The 18945-nt window shown below is 41.7% G+C and overlaps 1 protein-coding gene across 1 annotated transcript in view; it reads right to left on the reverse strand.

Moving 5' to 3' along the window:
• Wwox (WW domain containing oxidoreductase) overlaps positions 1 to 18945 on the reverse strand; it is an 888030-nt gene that overhangs the window by 607529 nt on the left and 261556 nt on the right. Inside the window, exons 7-8 of the mRNA XM_051201303.1 lie at positions 13883 to 14068; positions 6561 to 6825 (exon numbers count right to left, since the gene is read on the reverse strand). Of these exons, the coding sequence (XP_051057260.1) occupies positions 6561 to 6825; positions 13883 to 14068 (451 nt within the window). The remainder of the gene's footprint in view (positions 1 to 6560; positions 6826 to 13882; positions 14069 to 18945) is intronic.

Here is an 18945-nt window from a genome sequence, read left to right on the forward strand (position 1 = left end):
TTGATCTGAGAGCTGCCAGACTCTAGAATGTTCTGTAACTGTTCCACAGCTCTCCAGATCACAACTTATATTATCTTCCTTCCAGATACACTTCTTTAACGGAATCCATTGTTGGGGCTTGTAGCCAGGTGTCTAGGGCCTTTGCCTCTGGCCCCAGCTCTGCTGCATACCTTTTGTCTGTGACACCTGGCCTCACCATTTCTTTGTTTATACACTCTGAACTGCAACCCCTCCCCACCGCAGAGAGATGGAGATAGGATGCATTCATGACCTCCATCTAGAAGCATGCAACATTCTTTACGGCCAGAGATACAATGATATAAAGACAAAACCAGCAATTTGAATGTTAAATAAAAACACATAGGGACTATCTTTTGAGGTTACAGCTGTGGGAAGGTTGGGAAGGAGAAATGCTGTGTCCTTCAATCTTTACTCCACACCTGTCTTGTAGTTTTGAGGGACTCCTCCCCTATTTTTTTTAATGACATCACATGACAAGAACCTTGTTCTAATTTGAGAGACCCCAAATGATTCTGGGGGAGTATAGTAATAGAGTAGGGGGGGTAGCATATTCAAAACTGAAAAATTCACAAGAAAGAAAGGACACGTGGTCTGACTGGAACAGGGGTTGGTTGGTCATGTGGAACAGAAAACCTAGGTGCTCTCTGTTTAATTCTTATGCATGCCTGGGGTCTCACTGCAGGTAGACAGTTTAAGCAACTGGATGGCAGATTCTTTTATTTCATCATTAAAGCTTATTTCCTATTGTAAAGTCTCAACAAAGGTGGCTCTGTGCTTTGCTAGATCTTATCCACCTGGAACAGGGAAAAAAAAAATCACCTTACTTTTTAGACAGTGGGAGCAGGGAAAGATGGTTCACAAGCTGGCTCTGAGTCAGAATCCTCTTCCTAATGAGGAAGCTAAGCATGCAGACAGCAGGGCTACCACTCCATCTTGCCTTCAGAGCTTGTACAGGATGCAATGACTGGGCACCACAGCAGCCACTTTGTCACCAGGAAATGAAAGCCAAGACAACCACTTTCCCCCCACTTCATAGTCAAGCACACCTCTGGCTGCCTCGGGGTTCAGAATATATGAAAAACGGAAATAAAACTCCCAGATCTTTTCCTAACCACCTTTCAGTATGAATTTAGAGCTCACAGCTCATAGTCACTGAACTGATACAGAAAACTGACCTAAGGCAGGCTGAATTATTACAAAATGACGGAAGAGGAAGAGGGGAACTAAAGTTTTAAAACAAGCCTAAAGATTCCAAATTGTTTACTCTTTTGAGATCTGCCCTATGTGCTGACCTCATTATTAACCAAATAACATAAACTTTAAAGCCCTGGACAGAATGGGGAGCTGCCTAATAAATCCTAGGCTGATGATCACCTGGAAGGTAAGAAGGCTGTCTGAGCCTGCAGGAAGATGGCCTCTGCAGAGAAGATGGGAGCTGAGCCACTGTGAGCCATTATAGGAACCAAGGTAGGGAAGTGCACCTGTGGCCTGGCCACAGGGGTCCTAAAAGTCCACTTTCCTACCACACCTGGGCCTGTGGGTACACAGAAATCAGAGAATTCCACCTGTGCTGGGAAGGCTCAAAATATTGAGATCAACAAGGAATACACTGAGATTTCCATATTGCAGAATGCATTTTCTTTTCTCAACAGAGAGAAAAGAAAGAAAGGATGGAAGGAAGAAAGAAAGAAAGAAAGAAAGGAAGGAAGGAAGGAAGAAGAAAATGAAAAAGCCCTGTTAATCCTCATCCTCCTTGTATGGGACATGTGAATATACCAATAAAGATTCAACCATAAAGAGAGCCCTTGAATACACCTCCAGAGTAGCCAGCTCCAGGTCTTTGAAGGTGATAAAGGGAGAGAAGTATTTTGCTAAAATACTAATTTAAAGAACAAATCAACATTTATTATGCACTTCATTATGTTTTAAAATTGCACAACTATAAATCACTGGGCCATGGGTTATTCAAGGGCAGAGTTACCCAGCTTGGCTCTGTGGAAGGTTAGAAGAATGCTATGTTGTGCTTTCTCTACTTGTAATTTATAACCCTGCAATAGGACCCCGTGTTGCAGGCCCATCCATTAGCCGGATAGCCACACATCTGCTAAGACTGGTTACAATGGCTGCCTTTTCACGGCCACGGGAAGAGAAACCCAATCCTTCCAGAACATCTACAAATTCAAGCAATTTTTTCTTTTCTTTTTTTTTTTTTTTAAATGTGAACTGATTTGAAAACACAGTTCCCTAAAACATCTGCTAAGCTCTTGTTACCCTAACACATGATATTCTTTCCTACTGTTACCTGCCAACACAAATATTTGGTTGCTCCAAACACCCTTCAAGGCACGTGACTGTGCTCAACTTGAAATTTACATGCTGATCCACCAAGGGCCTGCTTGGCCCTGGGACCTCTGGCGAGAATGTTGTTTACCAGAGTTTAAAACTTATGTGGAAAAATAAAAAAATGGAGAGAGTCAAGAAGGTGCCATCAAATGTTTTAAAGTGGAAACGGTAACAACACAATCAGACACACATGGCAGAGGCACTATGGCGTGTTTGACCAAGGAAATGGAGCAGGAAGGAGTTGGCGAAGGTACACGGGGCTAGAGTGGCATTTTCTTTGAACAGGCTGGGTGAGCTCTCTGTGCTTGTTTGGGGTCAGACAGAGGTCATTCTGACCCTGCAGAAGGGTTGTGTGGGAAAAATGAGCACATAGATGCCAACACTGTGATGTCAGATGGGAGCCACCAAGTAGCAAGGACTGCAAAGCCCTCAAAAGAGGTAGCACATGCCAATAGCCAAAATCACCCTAGGAAATCTTATGCTGTGACATAGCAGCACAGGTCAGGTTACGGGAATTATGATGCCATGAATTACTACGCGCATGTAACAATATTATGTATGGTAACATGTAGTACACACTCACACACACACATAAGCCACATCTTAGAGACAGAGAAGTTGACATGAAGTGTCCACATGAAGTGATTCCATCATGAGAACACCCTCAACAAACTTTGGTTTCCTTTAAGACATTTCAAGGACTGCTACTGGAAAAAAAAACTTGTCTTAAACATTTAAAACAGCATATTTCCATTTTACCTTATTTTTATTTTATCATAAATTAAAGGAGGAATAAGCACCCCTCTCCTAGAAGCCTCAGGACATCTGTCCTGTGGAGAGGGCAGCAGAGATGTGGACTTGCCAGTAGGGGGCACTGTGCTGAGAATTGGTCCCTGTGAGTTTCTCATTAGTGATTATTATACTGCAGGAGGCCCAAATGCAAAAATTAATTAATTTCAAAGTGATAATGCATTTACAGCAACAATTAGAAACGTATAACTGTAAAAGGGCAACATTTAAAAGACATATTACATTTAATAAAGTTGCACAAGAGCATCCAATTGTAAAATTACTGATCTGCAACAATAGTCTTAAAGAGCCACTTAAAATAGCCTGACTCCATGAAGGGTGACCTAATTACGGTAACTAAAATCACCATAGTCACAGCGAGTCACAGCAAATAAAGAAGGGACGTTGATATTAAAACACTGCTGTTTAATGCTTATGGGAGCTGGCTGCAGCGGAGAAGGGAAGGCTGGGTTTCCGAGCGCCAGGCAGGGTGGTGTTTTTTCTTCCTGGGCCTCATACAATGGAGAGTTTATGAAAGCTATGCCCATGTTGCAGTGAGAAAAATGCTTTCGGTAAAGCAAAATGGAGATGGGACTTTGAAGCGCAAATGGAGCCCTAGCTGTCTCTTCACAGAGCGCTAAGCTGCTTGGCTGTCATTTAGGAATCCTCCCTGTATGTGGGATGGGAACTCTGATACTCATGGTCTGTGTTTCAATACATAGCTCCTTGAAAATGGCAGAAGTGCATCCATTGTCCAAGAAATAAATGCCTTATCGTGATGGAAGCAAAGAGAGGTATGTGAGGAAAATGGCATGAGAGAGAGACCCTTGTGGTCAGTCAGATCTGTCCTGCTGGGGACAGACCCAGCTCTACCCACTCCTGCTGCTGCTTCCTTTTCTTGCTGCAGAGTCCTAAATACTTGCAGTGGAGCAGCATCTGATGAGTGTGACCAGCACTCCTCCCTCCTCCCAACCTCCCTCCTCCTGAACTCCCTCTTCCTGTCTCTCTTTTCCTGAGCTCCCTGCTCCTTCATCCTCAGCTCCCTCCTCCCTCCTCTTGAGCTTCCTCTTTCTTCATCCTGAGCTCCCTCCTCCATCATCCTGAACTCCCTCCTCCCTCTTGAACTCCCTCCTCCTTCATCCTGAGCTCCCGCCTCCCTCCTGGGGAACTCATCAATAGGAAACTCAATGCCAAAGTACCACTGGCCACCTAGACAGGTTACTATTATCACAGAAAACCTAAACATGGCTATATGTTCCCTGATCTTGTTAATCTCTACCCTTAGGCTTATAAATCTAGCACTCAGAAGCAGGAGGCAGAGACTTCTATAATTGAGGCCAGATTGAGCTATATAATACCTACCAAGCCAGCCATGGCTACACAGTGAGATCCAGTTTCAAGTTTCAAAGTAACTATACACACACAAAGAAAAGAAGTCAACAGTAACATCTAAAGGACATTTATGAGCTATCAACAGTGCTATTTCCTAATCAATTAAAAATATGAGAATGGAAAGTTCCAGCCACTGTGACTTCCTTGAGACCACATAGGTATGAGGTCACCACCTCAGGATTTCCTATGCAATCATCCTGTCTTACCAGTAATCCTATTCCTGGACTGTTTGAGAGAAGGACAGTGCCATCGACCTCACCCTATACCCACCACCAGACTCCCTATTTCTCATAACTAAAATCACTATAGTCACAGAAAATAGAATTATCTGATTTATTATAATTTTTAGCCCCATGACTCTTGTTATGTCTATCATCACAACTGAGGTATAAAAAATAACTTTCTAGACACAGGTAATGCTCACAGAATCAAGAATAGTGAGAGCTTGGAGGGGTGTATAATGCAACAGGTGTTGTACACAGCACACTGTAAGTAATATGGCCATCACAAGCCACATGTGGATATTTAAACTGAAATGTAGTAGAATTCAGAATTTCCTCAGTTGTGCTGCCCATGTCAAGGTCTCAATTGCTGTAAGTGGCCAATGGACAGATGATAACCACCAGACAAATCCTACGTCCATGATTCGAGGTATAATACTCATTCTTGTCAGTCCCCAGGGCATCTCTTTGGGATGTAGGCAGCAGGTGCATGATGCAACTTTCCTAAGTGGTCTTGATGACCAGAGAATACACTGAGGAATGTTAAGGTGAGCCAATTGTTTTACTGTGCTAGGTAGCCAATTAGCTTCCTTACCACCACCAGGAGGATAGCCAGTCTAGTCCAAAGAACCAAGTGTGTGTGTGTGTGTGTGTGTGTGTGTGTGTGTGTATGAAGAATAATTTCTATTATATAAAAACAACATCAGTAGTTGCACCATGGATATATCAATTCAAAAGAAAATACTTGTGTTATTGATCCCATGTGTGTAGGTGTGGAATGTGCGTATGTGTTGTGCACATCCATGTGTGTATGTGTATAAATCAGAGGTGGATGTTTGGCTCTTCCTTTGACACTCCCTATTGTGCTTATTATTTATTAATTCATATATAGACAGGCTTTCTCATTGCACTGGGGTTACACATGTACAAAATCATTTCTAGCTTTTACCTGTCCACTGGGATATGAATCCAGTTCTCAATACTTATGCAGAAAGTGCTTAGCCTGCTAAGTTGTCTCCTTGGCCCTAAAAGAAACACATTTTTCAGAGTCTGAGGCTTCGGAAAGCAAGTGACCGAATGTGCCGCAGAACATGCACCCTTTTCATTCAAGTCACTTTGTGTTAATTAATTCATGGAAGAGGTTTTCACACACCATTTATAAACAACCGATGAAAACGTAAAATCTTCGTATTCAGTTTTGTGAACACTTCAGTTCTAACCACAGCAGTGCGATTTACCCAAAGATTTGTCTTCAGGGATACAAAGGATAACCACATTCTGGCCACAAAGGTTTCTCCAGGAAGGAGCTACCTCCAGACCGCCATTACAAGAAGCACCGAGAACATCTGATACAAAAGCTCACTGAACCCAGAAGGACTGCACCTAACACTTCCTAATCCACATTTTCCACTAACACAAAGCACACACATCAAGAGCCATATCCCACAAAGTAGACTTTAGAAGTTCGTGAACCAAAACAAAAATCACATTAAGAGGAATCAGATGAAGTGCACATCTCACTTCAAACCCCCATGATTTCCAGGGGTTCTCCACCTAACACTGAGAACCAATATCTCTTATCCAAGGTGCCAGGACTCTGGTAGAGGAATAGACCCAACCTAAAGGTAATAGAGATGTGTTGGAGAGCCTTTGCCAATGATGCTGTTAAACTCGATCCAGCCCCATGAGAACAGACAACAATGAGACCACATGTCGACGCACAGGTATGGGTTCGCAGGCCCTTTTGTGAAGTTGACTGAAGGCATCTGGGGGTACCAGAAGCCATCCACTTACCATGGACTTGGTGAATGGCCTGGCCAAGGTGAACAGCAACGTGTATATCCATGAGTTTCGATGGATGGATGAGAACATCATGTTTCCAGGGTGCACTGCATTTGACGTGACCCCTCGTGGGGAGAGGCGACGGTGGAGCTCATTGGAGAAGAGAAGATTGCAGAGTTTGGACCTATTATAAGCCAGCATGGCCCAGTAATCACTCTGAGATGGAGACAGGCGGCTGAGATCAAGTTTCCCTGAGGAATCATTAATATCTGTAAATCTGAAAAATAGAACACATGACATAGAGCACAGAAGACATGGCTTCCACAAAAGACACGAATTTTGATTTGAAATCTTAACAAACTCTGGAGATTTGATATAGCATACCTTACCATCATGTTCCTTAAAAACAGATGGGAGCTTAAGCCTATACACAGAATTACAGTAGACCAAATAAACCCAAGGCCCTCTGTGCCTCAATCAAGCCTTAATTGTAACATTCAGAAAGTTCAGGCAGGCAGGCAATCATCTCAAGCTTGGGCCTAGTCTGGGCTATAGTGAGTTCCAGACTAGATTGAGTTTCAATGTAAGATCCAATCTCAAAAATAAAAAGGGAAGAAATCTCTCTCTCTCTCTCCCCCTCTCTGTATGTGTGTGTATGTGCATGTGTGCCTCAATATCTTCAACCACAAGCTCAAAGATAATTAAATGGAAACAAGCCTTAGATAAAAGGTGGCTGCATTAGGAAAGCAGTATCACATTCCTAACCTTTGGCAGGGTTTCCCTAGATTATTTTAGCCAAATGCATGAGTCCTGGATATTTTCATTTGAACATCCAAGTTAATATAGATGAGCCATCTTGCCTCCAAGACTCTTTCCCAGATTAAAAATTAATGATCATAAAAGGGTTGTAACCTTGGTGAGGTGCCATCAAAAATCTTCTACATTTAAAAAATAAATAAACAAAGCCCCAAACGAGTTCTGGCCCTGACTACTGTTTTTGAATATGCCTGTGGCATGGACACACACAAATCAAAGTAACTAGTTGATGCTTTATTATAGAATCTGACAGAGCTGTTATATACCAGCTCTTTGCTTCCTCTATTCCTGCCACTTTGTAAAAAGGGAAGTTATTGCCTTTTTAAAAAATGAATCATAAGAAACAACCTAAAAGAATGTTCTAGATAGTATCATATTTGTTAAAAGAATCTTACATACTTGGCTTCATTATGTCTATTTTGGACATCCTATAGTATCCTAGTTAGACTTACTACTGCTGTGATAAAACACCATGACCAAAAACAACTTGGTGAGGAAGGGTTTATTTGGCTTATGCTTCCACATCACTGTTCATCATCAAAGGAAGTCAGGACAGGAACTCAAACCGGATGGGAATCTGGAGGTAGGAGCTGATGCAGAAGCCATGGAGGAGTGCTTCTTACTGGCTTGCTCCCCATGGCTTTCTCAGCCTGCTTTCTTATAGAACCCAGGACCATTAGCCCAGAGGTGGCCCCACCCACAATGGACCAGGCCTTCCCACATCAATCACTAATTAAGAAAATGCCCTATAGGCTTTCTTGCCTACAGCCTGGTCTCGATTGAGGGCCCCTCTTCTCTGATGACTGAAACTTGTCTCAAGTTGACATAAAACTAGACAGTGCACATAGTTAGGGAACAAGATAAGAATGTTGCAGAAAATGACTATAAAAAACAAAGTACAAATGGCAATGAAGCATCGAGAAGGAACCTTGCTCCTTTGAAGAAACAGTTCAGGATGAGTTAAAACTAAGAAAAACAAGGTCGAGGTGTGTCAGTTACTTTTTATAATTGTGATAAAACACCATTACCAGGGCAACTTACAAAAGGAAGAGTTTATTTGGGCTTACAGTTCCAGAGAGCTAGAGCCCACGATGGTGGAGTGAACACATAGCAGCAGGAACAGGGAGCCATGGGCACACATCTCCAACCTCAAGCATAAAGCTGAAAGATCACACTCAAAATGGTGCTTGTTCTTAAATGCTTAAAGCTCACTCCCAAGGACATACTTACTTTAGCAAGGCCACACCTTATAATCCTACACAAACACTGCCACCACCTAAGATTTCAAATGTTCCAGACAAAAAAGGCCATGCCTCATTCAAATCACTACAGCCGGTGATGGTCATGTTAATAGAGTCCTCTCCCTCCAGGACTCCATTTACTCCAGATGCTGAATGCTGAGATGAAGAAGTCAGCAAAGCTAATGTCACTGAGGGAGTGACAGTGACACCTTGCAGCTAACTGTTAGTTTCCTGTTTCCATGTTCTGAAGCTATGGAAAGACCCCAGACCTGAAGCTTAATTGTCCAAAGCAAAAAGAACTTAGCAAGAGATGTGAAAACTTCGGGGTCTTTGTTCTGATAGAAGGAATGACTACCAGTGCGGGCAAGGTAAGGCAGGTACCCTGCATGGACAAGAATCATGCTCCATGATGTCTGCCCCATGGACATTCATACAGATATGAAGGCTGGGCGGAATTCTCAGTCTCCAGCTTGTGCTTCATATACGTGTATAGTTTCAACACTGGCTGAAACTTCAATCCCATGCAACAACTGTACATATGAGGAATGAATGTACTCTTGAAAGTCCTGGGGCTCAGGAGTGTGAGGTTTGATTCGATATTGGTGGCCCTGGAACTTGCAGTGGAGCCTCCCTGTTGACAGTCTGTGTGAGGGAGATTTATGCAGAGCACATATTCAATTATCTCCCCCATAGCCCTGCCCAAGTAGTTCAATGTTGGAATACATGCTATTTTGTTTCCGGTTTATGCTTTCTTTATGGTAGGTTTATACTATCAGAGTGAATTAAAATATACGTTTGTGAAGGGGAAGTGATACTATTTTTCAACTTGATTTCAATATAGCAATGAGGTGTTACAGAAGGGTGGTCACACAAGGATCAACTGAGTTACAAAACTGGAGATTGAAGATCTGAGATGTGAGCTGGAAATGTTACTATTGAGAGGAGAAAATTGTACTGAGCACACACAAATATCTGAAAGTTGTAGAGTAAATATGACACCCTTCACTCAATTCTTATTTCTCTTCTGGTTCCTATAAAATATCCCTAGCCAAAGCAGTCACATGATCCCAGACTAGGGACACTTCTTCCAGGAAGCTCTCCCAGCTTGATGCCACAAGGATTTCTTGGTGGTAAGATGGATAGATTGGAAAAAGTCATGGGAGGAGACTGAGATATCTGTTTCCATGGTAATTCAACATCCACCCTGCAGGACCAACTCTATGACATTACTCCCAGTGTTTCATGACAGCATCGTCCCTCTAAGATCAGAAGCACAGCTAGCAATACCATTTTTGTGTCCTACATGCCCACTACCTCTTGGCATTAACACAGAGTGCCAGTCCTTTATCTACCTGGCTCAAATGCTAGGCTGGGAATTCTTGGTGAACAGACAGTGTCAGGATTAAAACAGAAACTTAATCCAGGATTTTACAACTGAAGGCTAGGCTAAACATGAGGCTAGAATTCAGAGCTTATAGGCAAGTGTACCATATATAAAGTCTCACTTGAAAGGTAACACTGACCATGAATGAAGGTCACCCTCTCAAAGTTCTTGGTTACACATTTGCAGGTAGTGTCTCCTGGTGCTAGGATGGGCCCCTGACCTCATGACTAGGGAACATTGGGCAGATTAAACTTGTCTATACTATCTATTGTTTCTTTAGCATTTCAGATGGAACCTCAGGCCATGTGAAACCCAGACTCCTGAAGGTCTCACTAGATTATGCCATCAGTTCTTCAGGAAGTTGGGAAGGATGGACACTTTCTGGTTTTGTAATTTTAAAAGGCAGCATGCAAGAGAAACATGCCAATGGACAGAGCTTGGGTGGACAGTTTATTATTATTATTATTATTATTATTATTATTATTATTGGAAAGTAAATGGGAAAAGCAGGGAGAGGAGAAGGGGACAGGAGAGGCGGGGGGGGGGAGCAGAAGGAGAGACAGGCTGAGAAGCACAGAGAGAGAGAGAGCGAGAAAGAGTGAAAGAGAGAAATGGGAGGTGGGCAGGGCCCTTTTTAAAGGGAACATAGTGAATGTATACAGGTGGTGCTCTTAGTGGTTGCAGCTTAGGGCATATCCTGCCAGAATCCTGAGGGCAGGCCAGTGTAGATGCCTGAATACTAACTTCTGGTCCACCCACACAGAAGTGAGAGAGGATCTAGGAAGAGGATCCCTTGGCCTGGCTGCTCAAGAGGCAGTGAAGCAGCTCTTTGTGGCTGTCTGCTCTGTCTTCAAGCTGAAAGTCTGGCAAAGACAACGTCTGAGCAGTGTCCCTGCTGTCCATAGCGAGGTTGGCTGACATTCACTCTCCAGATACTGACTGCCACCATGAGCCCCCATCCATCTTCTATTTCTTTACATATGTCTCTTATATAGCTGAAACAATTTTTAATTCCAATAATAATGAGAATGGACTCGAAAGGACAAGCTAGTGTGTTCAAGTAGTAGAAGTGAACTTGCATGGGAAATTCTGTGTGTGTGTGTGTGTGTGTGTGTGTGTGTGTGTGTGTGTGTGTGTTTGTGTGTGTATAACTGAATGTGTGTGGCTATCTATGTGTTTGTGATAAGATGTGCATGCCATGTGTGTGGCTGTGTGACTATACATTTGTGATGGAATGAGTTTGTCTATGATTGTGTATGATTATGTGTGACTGGGATGTCTGTCTCTGACTTTATGTGGTTTCTTGTGGTTACATATAACTGTACATGTGTGATTTCTATTACGAGACTATGTATCGTTGTGTGACTATGTGAGACTCTTGGCATGGTTATATAACTTTGTGGTATATGTGGTTTTTGTTTTGGTTCTATATAGGTGAGGCTGTGTTGGAGTATGATTGTATGTATGACTATGTGTGATTGTACGTGGTTGTTTGTGTGGATATATGTGTATGAGACTCTACACATGTGAGATTGTGGGGGTGACTGAGTGCCGAACTCTGTGGCTGGTTGTGTGGGGTTGTATTGTGACTGCATGTGTGTAACTGTGACTGTGTGACTGTGTCTCTGATTGTACACATCTGCCTGTTATTTCTTATTGCGGAGACTTTAGAGCTGTACGACCAGCACTCTGCTCTTTTCATTCTATTCTAATTGTTATCTGAAAAATTTTCACAGTGTGAAAGCCAACTTCCCATTTCATTATGATATATTTTAGACAGGCAGAAACTCAATTCACTTGCTCAGACTCCAGCTATGTAAGTAAAACACAGTGAAGATAGAGAGCGGTTAATAAATAATTCGCCCAAGGGCATCCAGTATAATATTTTCTGCAAACATAAGACTTTATTTTTCCCCTAACAGGGGGTCTTGACTCCAACGAAGGGATTCCACCAAGGTTTATGGAGGTAATTAGATATCAACACTTGCATTTTACAGTTTGGTTTCGGCTCTGGGCCCTTCAGTAGTGAGCCAGCGCTCTCTGTGTGCCTGGCACCCATGCTTGCTCTCTGGAGCTCAGGAATGCAACAAAAGAGTAATAAACACTCAGCTTGTAGGAATTAATATTTTGTAAGAATGTTAATAAGCAGAAAGTGGGTGAGAAGAGCCAGTGGGCACACAGATGCAGGCCTTTTACACACACAACAGTTAGGCCTTGCTAGAAATGACAATGGATCTCATTCAGAAGGCCACAGTCTCTCCTTCGAAATTCATCTTTAAAATGAAAGTAGGACTTGGATCTCCAAGTAAGCGGGAATTACAGTGAGAACAAAGGCGTCCCAGGAAATGGCATCTGAGACAGCTTTACGAAGGGAGTGAGCAGCTGACACCTCCACACTGTCTCCCATTAAATACCAGCTCATTTAAACATATCCCGTGGTGCCCTCCACATCTGGTAAGCGATTGGGGCTGGCAGATTTATTTCTACAGCTTTCTCTCCTGCCTGCCCCCACGGTAGCCTCCTTCGCTGCTTTGCAGGGGCCACTCCCCTTCTTTCACAAACCTGGTGTGATTTGCAAAGATAAGCCTGGCCAGATTTTGTTATTACCTAATTACTAGATGTTTCGTGTCTTTTCGCACAGGGGAGGATTATTACCCGAGTTTCCCTTTCATTGCAGCCATCATAAATTTAAACTGGCAAGAGTAAATCTGTCTGTGGTGTGTCACTTACACCATAAGCCCCTGTGTTTGGGAGTGATAAAGGGTTCAAGCTAACCCTTGGCTGGTCTCGCTCTTCAAAGTCCCAGGGGTTACATTTTATGGAAGTATGATTAAAAAAATAAGCCACATTCTGGGTCACCAAAACATTTCAGGACTTAAGGTGGAGAAGAGGAAGAAAATAGTCCTTGGCACATTATTTTTTATTTATTTATTCCTAGCTACTTTACTAAGGAGGCAACCCTCCCCCGCTAGTCCCCAACACTAGGAACACTGGGAAGAGAAGTCTCCCTAACAAGCTGTAAATCTTGCCTCGACAGCCCAGAAAACCCTTTGTCTTTTCTCAGTACTTCTCTTAGAAACAGTTAGTTGTTTATCCAACTCCAGCACAAATATGCTGAAAACACTCATGATGTTTTCAGATGTCTTTCTCGTCGATTGAATAGTCTAATGGCAATCAGAAAGAAACGCCATCTGATGTGTAAATTGAAATTCTAACCGAAAGAGGCATGGCCAGATTTCCAATACGCGCTAACTACAGTCCTTTCCTTTCTGCAATTATGCTGCTAATGTCTGCATTGAATTCCCTAATTTCTCATTATAAAACAATTGGATTTCATCTCGCGGCCTTTAACTGCATTGTTTCCCCTGCTAGAATAACTGCGCTTTCCTCTCGGTGAGACTTTGAAGTTGTTGAATTACAAATCAATAAAGGTCATGCCATTCAGATTTAATCAATTATTATTCCATCTCTGAGTGAAATCAATGGGGAGCCTAAGGTATAATTGTAAAATCACTCTATATTACTCTAGACAGTCCCCCTGCCAAACAATTCCCCATGACTACACATACAGAAAGATCTAGAAAAATTAATGAAGCCACGTTGCGTACATTCATGTTTCTCCTATGAGTCTAGTCAAAATTAGTATTTTTCAAGACTCTGTGTGTGTTTGATTATTTTTGTAGAGACCAGAAGAGGGTGTTGGATCCTCTGTGGCTGGAATCATCTACCTGAGGGCTGGGAACTGAACTTGTGTTCTCTATAAGAGTTTTTAAATGCTGAGATCTCTCTCCAGGCTCAAGTCAAGATTATTTTCAGTAAGAGCCATGGAGAGAATTTTCAGATGGTGTAAACAAACTCGTGAATGGAAAATATCAAATTAAATTAAAACCCACCTGTGGGACTCAGAAGAGACCACTATGACACGGGCAGGAGCTGAGCGACACAAAACATCCTGCAGGAGTTGGACAAGGTAAAAGTGTCCCAGGTGGTTCACCTGGAAGGTCGTCTCCAGTCCATCTCTTGTGAGGGTCCAGGGTAGAGCAAAAGTCCCCGCATTACACACTAGCACATGAAGAGACCTACACAATGAAACAGACAACATCAGGCACAGATCGATGGTCTAAACTAGGTGCATTCAAAAATAACCTACTTTTTAGGGTTTTCAAGATTCCATCTAGTGAGAGATGAGATATGCCAGGATGTCACATCACTCTGAATGAGCCATAACCTGGACAGAAGACATCTGTTCTAACCCAAAACCATAAGGGGTAGATCAGGATAAGGTGGCTCACTGGAATTGGGACACACAGTCTCTAGTTAACTCTGCTTTATAATACAATTAGGTCCACTTTTATGTTCGATCAAAATAGCCCTCCAAATACAAACCAGGAGCCTGTTCATTTCCTTTCTTATGAAAAAGATACATCACAAGAAAGGTTGACGCTGGGGCCTAATACTTAGTAGGTATTACATAAACCTATCAAGGGGAGTATGTTCTGTTTATAGAGATAGTCAGATACTTGAATATATTCCTCTTAGGGTTGGAGGCATAACTCAGTGGAATGTTTGCCTAGCACATACTTAGACTTGGGTTTCATCCTTAGTACCACATAAACTAAGCATATACACAAGGAGGCAGAAGGATCAGGAATTCAAGGTTATCTTTGACTACAACGTGAATTCCAGGCTAGCCTTGGACACATGAGACCCTGTCTTTTTTTTTTTTGGTGTGTGTGTGTGTACACACACATACATATATATTTATCTTCCTTTTTTTATTCAGATTAGATCTACCTGTTAGAAATGAACCTGAGGACAAGTAAGAAGAGATGTGCTATAAATGCAATTTTGAAACAAAAGTAACCCATTCCATTTGATTGAAAGCCCTAAATCCTAATAAATACATTTTACATAAAATAAATTCTAATGAACAGATAAATACTAGACAATGACAGATCTTCAAGGCTCTCTACTGTATTTGTAATTGAAACATAAAAGCAACAAATTAAACTGGGGAAACTATCCTGTGGAGTGGGCTGTACACAAATGGTATGAAGACCACAGCATAATAACAAGCAAATCCATTTTGTTTCAATCCATTATGCAGCAAAAATATACATAATATGATCATATACATGTCAATGGGGTTGGGGATGGGGATGACTTGAGTGATAGCTGGGTAAGCTGAGAAAAGCTAAGGATTTTGAACAACCTTAGGAAGCCAGGAGAATGGTGAGGAGTCTCCTACAGCGGCCAAGAAGGAGTCCATCAGTAGACACCTTGGCTTCAGACTTTTGGCTCCCAGAACCATGAGTGACTATGAATTTGTTGCTTTAAGTCACCCAGGTTGTGATAATCTATCTTAGGAAATGAACAATTTCCAAGACACTTACCTAAGGAAAGAATCCAAGTATGTACATAAAGAGTAGTAATAATTACACAGATGAACAGAAGTAGAAGCCACCCATGCATGATGCTCAACAGAACAGATACATATACAACAGCAAATTGAGAGGCTCCCAGACCTTCCCAGATGGACTGGGGTAGGAAGAAAAGGTGTGTGAATATGTGTGCCTTATAGCCTTCTCCAAAAACAGACATGCCAAAACAGGCATGGTGGCTCACACCTGTTATCTCAACACTGAGGAGGTTGAGGCAGGTATCACCTGGGGCCACACAGTGAACTCTCAGCCAGTCTAGCATACAGAGTGCAATCCTGTCTCAAACAAAACAAAACAAAAAAAAAAAAAAAAAAAAAAAAAAAAAAACAAAGCCAAAGATGCCAGGATGACTCAGTGGATAAAATCATTTGCCAGCAACTCACATGACCTGAGTCTCATTCCCAGGCCCCACATGATGGAAAGACAGAACAGACTCCTACAAGTGGCTCCACTTCCACACACCAGGCTTGGCCCACACCCACATACATACATACACACATACATACATACACATGAATAAATTAATATATGTGATAACATAAAATCAAACTCAAACCAAAAGCAAGAAAAGCAGATGTCTCCTTGTGCAATCACTAAGTAAGAAAATACAGAAAACATTAGTGCTGGGTATGGAGGAGGTGGTCAGATTCGTTTTCTCCCTTTTAGGCATTTGTTATTTTTCTACTTCTTTTAAAATCCTGAAATACAATTCATACTTAGTGTACTCCAAGTTGAATACCCATCACCAATTCCAACTACAGCAACTTTAAGCATAACAGGAAACTCATTGGCTGCCACCAGCTGTGTGGCACCCACCCCCACACATGATCGTCTCATGTAAGCAGAATGATAGGTAGTCTTTTTATGACTGTCTTCTTTGACCTGGCATGATGTTCAGGGTTTCCCGCTGTACCAAGAATTGGTACTGCCCTCCCTCCTAAGCCTGAGAAATATTACTGCTGAAAGCACAGACTGCAGGCATCTTGTTTGTCCATTCATCCTTTGATGGGCACATGGGTTTCTTGCAGTGTTGAGCTAATGTGAAAATGTTTGCTGTGGACATTGTTTGCCAGTTCTTCTGGAGAAGTGTCTGTTTGTTTCTCTTGAGTATGCACTTACAAATGGAATTGCTGGCTCAGAATAATGCTGTGTTTAACCTCTGAGGAAGAAAAAAAAAACCTGCTGTCCAAAGTGGGACACACCACTCACATCCCACCAGCAGTGCACTACACACCTGCATCCTTATGGTACTTTCACCTCCTGTCTCTTCCTTCTTATTCTTTTCTCTTTCAAACTTTTCTTTTATCTTTTGGGATTATAATAGAATTATAACATTCCCCCCTTCCTTTTCTTCCTCCAAACCCTATCATATATCTTCCTTGCTCTTTATTGAATTCATGAGTTCTTTTTCCATTATAGTTGTTACATACATAGATATGAATGCATATGCGTGCGTGCGCACGCACGCGTACACACACACCACACACACACACACACACCCTAAATACACAAATAGAACCTCTTCAGTGTGAGTCTGTATATGTTACTTGTATGTATGTTTTAAGGGCTGACCATTTGGTATTGGTTAAACAACTGATGTGCTCTTCCCTGGGGAAGGCTAATCTCCCAATCCAAGCATTCCTTAGTTGTTTGTAGTTCCTTGTATAGGGTTCAAGCCTTATGGCTTTTTCTTCATCCATGTTAGCACCTCTATTGCTGTTATCCTTTTTCAGTTCATGCTGGTGAGACTTTATGGATATAGCTCCTAGCAGGTCCCTTATCCTCTGGCCTTTACAACCTTTCTGTCTACAATGATCCCTGCATCACCCTAGCAAACATGAGTGATCCCTTTATTGTGGTTTACATTTGCATTTCTCTCCTGGATAATGACACGGAGAATCTTTTTATGTGTTCATTATAGCATGAAAAATAAAAGACCTGGAGACTGATATTAGATCAAGCTTCAAGCTAAAGATCTGAGAAGCAAAACTGCCAAGCCAGTAGATCTTACATCTACCCAGCTGAAATGGCAATGCTGTCTCCACAAATCCTCAGAGGCAAAATGCTCTTAGATCCTGTCTCCTCATACTTATATTCCTTTCTCTGTCCAGCCATACTACCCGTGTCAAAACCTACCTAGTGCTGGGATTAAAGGCACTCGATCCCAGGAACTAAGACCACCTCTGTGCAAGCTGATTCTTTTAGGACTGGATCAATTTTGTGAAGTCATTGTGGCCTTAAACTAACAGAGATCTATCTATCTCTTAATCCTGAGTCCTGGAATTAAAGATATGTACCTAGCTTCTATAGGTAACTAGTATGGCTGCCTTGATGTTTTGATTTCCAGTGGGTTTAATAAATCATAAACATCATTATCACTACAGTTCATTGGTAATTAGCTTATCTTCTTGGGAGAAATGTGTGTTCAGTTTCATTGTCCACTTTGGAGCTAGCAACTTTATCCTTTTACTGTTGAATTATTAAAGTTCTTTATGTATAATGGATGAAACCCTTTCAAGACATATATAGTTTTCAAATATCCATCCCATTCTATAGGTTGTCTTTCTGTCTTCTTGATGGCTTCATTTGCAACATAAAATATTTCATTTTAGTGAATTCTCATTTTGTTTTGAATTCCTTGTCCCTTGTACTTCAGGAGTTGGACCTATGAAGTGATTATTCATGCTAAGGTCACAATGAAATATGATTTTATGTTTCCTTCTGGGATATAGTGGTTTGGTTTTTTATATTTACCACTAATTCCTGTTCAGCTAACTTTGTATATGGTGCATCAAAGAGATTCAGCTTCATTCTTTTGTAATGGATACCCAGTGGTTGTAGAACCATTTATAGAAAAGACTATTATTTATCCCACTCAGTTACTCTGGCACCAGAGTTTAAAAAAAATCAATCAATCATGTAATGGTGTAATTCTGAAACCTCAATTCTATTCAGTTCTCTAATGCCCATGGTCATGACACCTTGTGTTTTTAATTACTGGAAAGTGGGAGGCTTCCCTCTGTGTTTCCATCCTTGGTTGGTCTATTCAGTGTCTTTTTCATTTTCATATGACGTTCAAGACTAAAATTCCAGTTTGGAAGAAGGTAACAGAATCCACCCTGTTAATCAACCTGAGGGATACTGGTATCTACACAGTATCACATCTTCCAATCCAAGAACATGGCTTATCTCTTTACACAGCATCACATCTTCCAATCCATGAGCATGGGCTATGTAGATATTTATTTGAGTGTCCCTTAGTTTCTTCCAACAACATTTTATACATTCAAATGTCTAAGCCTTTCACTTTGCTTGTAAGCTTCAAAACTGCTTCTTAATCTACTTTCTGATGTGGCTGCAAGCAAAATCACTTTCCTCAGTTCCTTTTGGAGGTATCATTGCTCCCATGGAGAAACAAACTCACTTCAGCATACTGAGCAGTCACCCTACAATGCAGCTGAACTTGGCTGTGAGTTTTAATGCTTCTCAATTTGAGTTCTTAAAGATTTTATACA

The sequence above is a fragment of the Phodopus roborovskii genome, unplaced genomic scaffold, assembly GCF_943737965.1.
Source record: "Phodopus roborovskii unplaced genomic scaffold, PHOROB, whole genome shotgun sequence".
Taxonomy (NCBI): domain Eukaryota; kingdom Metazoa; phylum Chordata; class Mammalia; order Rodentia; family Cricetidae; genus Phodopus; species Phodopus roborovskii.